We start from the raw sequence: 9,033 nt of genomic DNA, 5'->3' as shown, positions 1-9,033 counted from the left end.
ACTCCTTTACTCAAGAAGCTAGAGTGGTTCCCAATTGCCTTTAGGATAAAATATAAACTCCCCTATTTGGCATTTAAAGACCTTCCTAGCCTACCTTTCCAGGCTTACTGAGATCAGAGATTTAGAAGTGAGGGGTCTGCAGACACTATCCAGTCATTATACAGATGAGGAAACGGAAACCCAAGTTTAGTTCAAGCTAAATCAATTGCCCAGAGTCCCACAGAGACCAAGTGTCTGAACTGGATTTGAACCTGGGTTAATCCAATATTCCTCACTTTCTTAGACCCCTCCCTCCTCTTATTCCACACTGATCTCCTCCACACACTCTCTGTTATGGCCAAACTGGCCTGTTTGGCGTTTCCTGTATATAACATGCTTCCTCTACTTTCCTTCCTGGCCTTTGCCTGGGTTACTACCATTGCTTAGAATTCACCCCACCGTAAGGAATCCCTAGCATTTCTCAAATTTCAGCTCAAGTACCAGCTTCTACGAGAAGCCTGAACTGATCCCCCAGTTGCTAATGTCCTACCATGAAAATTACTGTTTATTCTTTATGTCTTTATATTTATCTTTCTGTGTTCATGTTGTTGCCCAATAATGCAAGAACTCAATCTGTTACAGATGGCTCCATGTCAGTAAACCACCAGAAGCTTTTGGCCACCCTAAAGGCTGGCTGAAAGTCAGTTCACCTGAGTCTTTTTGCCGGTTAGATTGCCCACTGCCTCTAACCACAGAGCTTTTTTAGCAGCCAGTTGGAGGCTTCATCTGGTCCCTGAAGGTGGGACCATATCAAACCAAGGACATACTAGAGTTTTCTGAAGAACTCTCTGAGCGCTAGGGTAACTCAGAATTCAATAGGAAGCCTACATTTTTAGATTTCCCCACAAAGTTCAGGTCAGTTGCAGGAAAGCCCAAACTGGCCCACAGTTGCCATAGAGACTGGCAGAGGGCAGTCAAGCCTAGGATGAGAAAGATTCATGAAATCCATTAATGAAGGCCAGGGAGAGAAGCATCAGGGACAGCTGGAGCTAGTTTCAAAAATGCCAATGGGCCTTGGGTTTATCAACCCATTAGCTTGAGGTCAGGTTGAGTGCTCAAAAGATAACGAAACTGAGGCATCAGATCCAAAAGGCAAAGTAACAAAAAAAAAATGTTTTTAATTGCCAACATCTCAACAGAGTCTACCCTTAAACAGAGGAGAGGGATGATGCTTATCAGGGAGAGGCAAAAGGGGAAAACAGGCCAATGGGAAAATCATGGTAAAACTCAACAGGAACTATGGACCAAGTGTCCAACAAGCATGGTGGTCAGAATTCACAGGGTCTATTAGTGGGGGTGGCAGTGAGGCAGTCCTGATCATCCTGAATTCTTGATAGAGCCAAGACTCAGCTGCAAAGTATGGCAAGTAACTGTTGTGCACTCAGGGTCTGTGTGGGTGATTCTGGTTTCTTTAAGCCTGTCTTCCCTTACCTTTACTAGGAGTCTATATTTGTTCATATAATTTCTCTTTCTTTTCCAAATGGAAGAATGGGTTATAGTGAAGGAAATGCCATAAGCAAAGAATTATTCTACTTTTTTTCTCTTACTCTGCCTCTTTGAAAGGGTAGCCTTGAGGAGTCTGCCAGCCTTAAAGAGCCCATTAACCCCCTGCTTAGAGCCGTGCTTGCTAGTTCCAAAAAATAATCATAACACCCATTTATACCATGAATCAAGAGTTGCAAAATACTTTCCTTGCAGCAGCTTTGTGAGTTCAATAGTGCAGGAGTCATTATCCCCCTTTTATGGTTAAGGAAACTGAGGCTCAGAGGAGGAGGAAGGAGAAGAATTATATGGGGAAAATGTTCTGTATTATTCCTCAAAGGGGCAGAAAAATATGCAAGAAAACCTATTGACAAGAGTGTTATCCCAAAGCCATACTGAGAAATGTGTTGGAGCAGTGGGAAGATGAGGGGGTAAAAAGACAAGGGAAGGAGAGGAGAGCTATCCCATCACAGATTCTGGGGTAAAAGGTCCTGAAGAACCACCAGAAAATGACTGTCCAAATAAAACCGCTTTGTGGGAAGACACCAAAACACTAGAGAGAATCCACATAATGTTGGTAGACGCTTTATTCTCTGAAGGTCTATACAGAAGAAAACAGCACCCGGGTGTACCAGATACCCCAAAGTCCATTGGGCAACAAACATTTGCAGATCTGTCACATGCTAAGGACAGTGGGACCCACAAAAGCTCTTTTATCCCAGCTCTTTGCTGTTGAAGACATGGCCCAAGAGGTGTGAGCACCAGCAGAGGTTTGTCAGTCCTGTGTGAGCAAGACAGGCTTGAAAAGCCAACAGTTTTTATCAACTCTGGAGCAGACACAATGTCAGTCTGCTCCAGGCACACCTGACAGACTCTGTTCTGACCCCACTGAATTTTCCGTGTTTGCTGGACCCTGCCGGGCTATTCGATGATGCGCCTGATTTAATCTTTTCTTATCGCTTCACATGCAGGCATCTCTTTATAGTACATGGAGGGAGCTGGGCGGTTCAGTGGACTGAGCACAGGGCCTGGAGTCAGGAAGATCTGGATTCAGCTCTGACCTAGGACACTTCCTAGCTGTGTGACCCTGGGCAACTCACTTCACCCTGTTTGCCTTAATCTGCTGAAGAAGGAAATGGCAAACCACTCCAATAGTCTTGCCAAGAAAATCCCATCATGGAAAGTTGGACATGAATGCCTTGGCATCAGTTAGAGTACATGGATTGACAGTAAAAGACCAGGGTTTGGACTTGATAACCATTCCTCTTCCTGCTCTTTCTTTATCTATGTTCCCCTCTTTACCCATTTGGTCAGACTAGCTGGCCAGGCCTTGGACTTCTAGCACCCCCAATCCACTCCCAGCAGCAGCAGCAGACCAGACTGTGACAGTAAACAGAACTGCAGAAACAGAGAACTTAGGATAACAGGGTTATAGGTGTAGAGCTGGTAGGCTCCTTGGAAGCCACCTAGTCTAACCCTTCTTATTTTACAGATGAAGAAACTGGCCCATTTAGGTTAAGTGACTTGTCCAAGGTCATGCAGCTGGTAGTATCTGAAGCAGGATTTGAACCAAGGTCCTTTGCCTCCAGAGATAATGGTATTCCCATTGTACTGCACTGTCTCCTTTGACTCCATGTTCATTGTTTAAACAAAAGCAGTGACGCAGGTTAGCACCTGGCAGGACCCAAGGAGGGTAGCAGCTTTTGTGGTCAGAAGAAGTGGCATTGCATTACCATCTTTCTATGCCTAAGAAGCTGGGAAGTGAAGGGAGTGGAGAGGAGGATAGGTATGTCTTTAGAAACATTCAGGGGCCTTGGAAAGGGACATGAAGCCCTATTTGGTTATGTTGGTCTGTGGTCAATAGTTGACTCTAGTAGGGTAGGTATTAATGAAACTAAGGCTGTGGGTTCAACCCATGTATTGTGTTTCCTATACAGAGAAAGTCTTTGTTCTATAGTCAGACTGTATCTTCAATCCCCATCAATCATCTTGTAGGCGTATCTATTGGCAACAAGAATGATTAGGCAAGAGAGTGTGGGTGGCTATTTGAAATCACCCCTACTACTAACAAAAAAATAAAAGCTACTTGAGTGTATATCCTATTCATAACAGCCTTCATTTCTATATCTAAAGAACGATAGGTACTCTTATAACCAATGGTACTAAGTTAAACCTCATGCTGTGCCTGCCCTCTAACTCTCCAAGAAATTACCAGAGAAATGGCCCAAGATCATGCCGCTCTGTTGCCTTCAAAGGGATAATGTGGGAATGGCTTGAGATGGAAAGCTCCCAAGGCATACTAGAAGTACTACTATGTGACATCTGTCTTTGAGGCCATGTTCGTGGGTTAAAGTACCAGATAGGACCTAAGAGTTTGGAATTAATTTTTTTTCAGTACACGAGTATTCTTTTTTTTTTTGAAGGGCAATTGGGGTTAAGTGATTTGCCCAAGGTCACACAGCTACTTTTTGTGTTAAGTATCTGAGGTGGATCCAAACCCAGGTCCTCCTGACTCCAGGGCCGGTGCTCTATTCACTGCACCACCTAGCCACCAACAAGTGAGTATTCTTGACCTCTCAAATGAATTTTTTTTAAATCCCTAATCACTGGAGCAGGACCTAAGTATTCAAGATGAGAGGCTTGGAAGTTGGAGATAAAGGTAAAGTAGGAAAGCATATAATTCTGTCACTGAGTCCAGACATGTGCCCTGGAAGTTGTATATTCCTAAATACTCTAGAAAAACCTCCACTAGATTCTGGATTCTTGATAAGCTGCAAGGTTCTAGAGGAAATGTTGGTTCCACCTTCTTCCCAGTTCTAGATCCACCCTTATGAGTGTTGGAGTGGGAAGAGGAGGAAAAAGACAAAGTTTATGGAGACAGCTAGGTGGCTTTGTGGGTAGAATGCAGGGCCTTGAGTCAAGGACTATGATTCTATCAGTCACTGATGCATGTCACAATAGTAACTTAGAGTCTTGGAAACCTGCCTTGAGTTGAGAGGTGGAAACCTGCACAGTTAATAAGAGTCAGAAATAAGACTCGAGCCCAGGTCTTCCTAGCTCCAAGTCCAGCACTCTGTCTGCTATGTCCCACTCAAGTGAAGAAAGCCTGGAAGTTAGTTTGGAATATAATTAAGCATGACCCAGCTAATCAAACAATCAATCAGTCAGATGAGAGGTAAGAACAGAGTCAGCTCTTGGTGCCTTCGGGGGCTCTATCAGGCTTCTTACTCCACCTACCCCACTCCACTGGCACTCTGACCTCACTCAGCTGGAGCTGGACAGGACAGCTGCAAGTGCCCTGCTACCCTGCTCTTAGCTGGAAGGCAACTACCCAGAGGACCCAATTCTCTCTGGGGACACACATAGGTGCCTGCCCAAAATAAATAAGCTTTGAAACATCCTGATATGATCACAGACATTCACCTCGGGGCTGGGGGGAATCCCTATCCAGCCCTGGATAAAACCTGAAGATTTACAGGGAGTGGGAAGGTGCAGTTTCTGGAGGGCTACAGCTAAGCAATTCTAGCTGGGCAGGTCTAACCCCGAGCCCAAATTCTCCCTAAGCCTCTTGGAGAAGCTTAGGAACCAACCAGAAACTGTCCCCAGTCTAGAGCTGGTTTATTCATGTAGGGATTTCTTGAACCTGTCTCAAACCCTGAGGCCATAGAGACTGGGAAAAGGCCCTGAGCTTGAAGTGTGGAATTGAGTACCCTGATACCCAATTTCCAGAGGTGCCAACTTCTTTGGACTGATTTATGGATTGGCACAGAGACCTTTTGATTTCCAGGTTCTGGAAATCAGTATGTCAGTACAATAGCCCCAGGTTAAGTTTTCCCTTGGCCCAATTCTGTCAAATTACTACTGATCCATCCAGTTCCTAGATGTCCTAATCCTGAGATTAGGGCTCTAATTCTCTCATTCCCTCAAAAATCAACAAGTACTAGTTCTTTGCATCTGAGACCCATCTTTCCTCCTTTATTCCTTCCCAATCCCATGCTATGCTCCACAAAATAAAAACCTATACACTCATGTAAGAGAATCACCAGTAAAACTCTGACCAAATGTGGGATATCATTTAGGGCTACTTAAAATCTACCCCCCAAAAAAGACCTTAAGCCATCAGATACACTCTGAAATTGGTCTACAGTAATGCAAATATCAAGTTAATGATAATTTATGATTTTAAAAAACCCCACAAAACAATGAGCCCAAAACAAGATTCTTCAGACTTTAAGGATTTTCCTTAGATGACTACAAAGGGCAAAAGAATTAATCCCTCTTGGCCCCATCTATTTATTCAGCTTATCTCAAATTAGACCTAACAGTCCCTGATGGCCTTAGACATCTCTAAACAGCTCTGCCCATTTGAGTATAACTGATCTGAGCATTCACAGATGGGTTTGCTATATCTGCAAATGAGCAGGTGTTCACATATAGACTACCACATATATATATAAATAATGTCCTGCCTTCTCTTCCGTTTTTACCACCATCACAGAATAACTTAGAATTTATTGTTTATGATTTTTTTTGATTGTGTTTGTGCTTTTGTTTTTGGTTTGTTTATTTTTGGTTTTTTGTTTGTTTTACAAAAATACCTGTGTAAACTTCTCTGGGGATAAAAGAGTGAGAGAAAAGAAAACCTTAGAAAAATAGGTGTTTTTTTTAATTCTACCTCAAAATAAACTATATACATCTGAAACTCTATAGGTCTATTCTACCCGTAGATTCTTCCATCCAAAAAAAAAAGAGTTAAAAAATTAATTGCCCATCTCAGATCCATGTTTTATCCAGCTGAAAGTTCTTGAGCTGCCAATGGTCTCAAAGTGGGGGGCAGCACCCCATTTGCTCCTCCCCCGGCCCCCAACCCCTGTCCCTACTCCGCCTCATGAAAGTTCGAGTCCAAGATTTCCTGGAGCATCTTGCTAACTTGCTTTGGCTGTCCAGCAGCACAGTCCTGCAGTCGGGTCCCCATTTGCTCATAGAGGCTCTTGGTCAGCTGACACACCACAGTGCGAACGTTGCCACTATGTCCCGGCAGGACCCCGTTCCCAACCATGTTGTTTAAGAAGTACCAGAGAACTGGGAGGACGTGTCGTTCCACACCCTGAGGTTTCTGGGAGTAGACTGAAGTCACGAGCACTGTGGGGAAAAGAAGACCAAAAGTGACCTGAGTCATGACTTGTCTCCCATTGTTGCTTCCCACCTTATATGTTGACCACTGGTCAGCCAAACCAAGTCAGCTCCACCATGCCAAAAGGTCAAGCTGACCACTGCCCCACCCTTGGACTCCATGCACCAGCCCCAACCTATATGCACGTATTGGTACAATCAAGAAACCTGGGATAGCAAGAGGAATCATGTCATACTTGGTCACCTGGAAAGTTGAAAGGAATCATTGAGGGTAAGATACAAACTGGGAGATAGTCTGGCTTACCTAGGTCCTAATTACAATATCTCTGTGCTATTGGAGTCCACCTTCCACTTAATGCTCATTTCACATTATTTCCTTTCATCCACTCAATGTTCCAGGTATATTTACCTTCTTGCTGTTCTACAAACTTGATATTTCATCCCTCATTTCTCTGTCCCCATGCTTGGAAGATGCTGTCTCCTCAAATTTGAATCTTTCTCCTTCCTCAAGTTTAAGCCTCTAGAAGATTCCTGTGGCTCAGTGAATAGAGCACTGACCCTGGAGTCAGGAGGACCTGAGTTCAAATTCGGCCTCAGACACTTAATACTTACTAGCTGTGAGACCTTGGGCAAGTCATTTAGCCCCAATTGCATTGCCTCCCCCTTTCAAAAAAAATATTTTCCTGATTCCCTTGTACCCCCAATCGTTAAAGCTTTGCCCCCTCGATTCATATTGAATCTAATTACTTCTTCACTTGGTATGTCCACCAATCTGTTATCAAAACAAAAGCATTTATTAAGTGCCTACTGGGTGTCTGACACCGTACCAAGCATTGAGGCTTCAGAGAAAGACAAAAAACAGTCCTGACACTCAAGGAAGTCTAATGGAGAAGACAACATGCAAACAACGTACAAACAAAATATAGACAGGATGATTAGGAAATAATCACAGAGGAAAGCCACTAGCATTACAGAGGACTGGGAGTAGGTCAGATATTAGCTAAGAAGAAAGCTAGGGAGCCAAGAGGCAGAGACAAGGAAGGAAAGAATTCCAGGCCTGGGTGACAGTCAGTTGCCCCAATTTGGGAGACAGGAATAGCAAGAGGACAATATCCCTGAATCACAGGGTAGGTGGAACAGTGTAAGGTATAAGAAGACTGGGAAGGTAGGAGAGGGCCAGATCTTGAAGGGCTTTGAAAGCCAAACAGAGGATTTTGTATGTGATCCTGGAGGCAATAGGGAGCTACCAGAGTTTATTGAACAGGTGGGTGACGTGGACAGAACAGACCTGTGCTTTAGGAACATCACACTTTGGGAGCTGAGTAGAGGATGCACTGAAGTGGGGAGAGACTTGTGGCAGGTGGATCTACCAGCAGACTGCTGCAACAGACCTAGCAGAGGAGATGAGGGCTTGCAGCAAGATGGCAGCAGCATCGCAGGAGAGAAGCGGGAGCATACAAGAGATGCCATGAAGATAAAATTGATAGATCTTGGCAACAAATTGAATGGGACGGTGAGACACTGAGGAGCTGAGAATGACACCTAGGTTGTGAGCCTGGGAGACTGGAAGGATCGTAGAAGTAGAGGAGAATTTAGAAGAGGAGAGAGTATGGAAGCAAAGGATGTTATTTCAGTTTTGTACGTAATGAGTTTAGTATGTCTATGGGAAAACCAGTTCAAGATGTCCGGTAGGCAGCTGGTGATGTGAGACTGTAGGCTAGGAGAGAGGTTAGGACTGGATAAATAATTTTAAGAATCATCTGTAGTGAGATGAGAAATGGATCTAGGGGAACTAATGAAATCACTAAACAAAACAGTATAGAGGGAGAAAAGAAGGGAGCCCAGGAGAGAATCTTTGGAGACACCCATGTTGGTAGGCATGACTTGAATGAAGATGCAGCAAAGGAGGTGGGAAAAGAGTCATCAGATAGGTAGGAAGTGAACCAGGAGAAAGTGGTTTCCCAAAGAACTAGAGAGTATCAATAAGTAAAGACTGACATGTCAAAGACTGCATGTTATAAACCCATTTAGGAAAGGAACCATTTTCCATTTTTGTCCTTTTATTTTTATTCTTAGCATATGGCATAGTGCTTTGCACATAGCAGGTTATTAATCTATACTTGTTAAATTGAATCCAACCAAACTCTGTGACCTTGGGCAAGCTGTGTTAATCCCTCTGTGCCTATTATGACCAGGATTATGAGAAGTCTCTGAAGTTGATCAGATACCACTGGTTAAAAGGAAGGGTCCAGATATGGTGAAGATATGACAGCAAGCAGGTTTATTTTCAGCATCTGCTAGTTTCACCTAAGACACTCAAAGACAGACAGACAGACAGACAGACAGACAGACAGACAGACAGACAGACAGACAGACAGA

At 43.8% G+C, this 9,033-nt stretch overlaps 1 protein-coding gene across 1 annotated transcript in view; it reads right to left on the bottom strand.

The window, feature by feature from the left end:
* Positions 1 to 2,092: 2,092 nt before the first annotated feature.
* TOGARAM2 (TOG array regulator of axonemal microtubules 2) overlaps positions 2,093 to 9,033 on the bottom strand; it is a 106,959-nt gene continuing 100,018 nt past the window's right edge. The window contains exon 19 of the mRNA XM_069071812.1: positions 2,093 to 6,663. Coding sequence (XP_068927913.1) covers positions 6,398 to 6,663 — 266 coding nt within the window. The 3' untranslated portion in view covers positions 2,093 to 6,397. The remainder of the gene's footprint in view (positions 6,664 to 9,033) is intronic.

Source organism: Petaurus breviceps, unplaced genomic scaffold (genome assembly GCF_028583685.1).
Source record: "Petaurus breviceps papuanus isolate PSGF00001 unplaced genomic scaffold, PetGlider_PUasm1.0 90845, whole genome shotgun sequence".
Taxonomy (NCBI): domain Eukaryota; kingdom Metazoa; phylum Chordata; class Mammalia; order Diprotodontia; family Petauridae; genus Petaurus; species Petaurus breviceps.
Note: the sequence above shows the minus strand (reverse complement) of the source record. Positions and strands in the feature narration are given on the sequence as shown.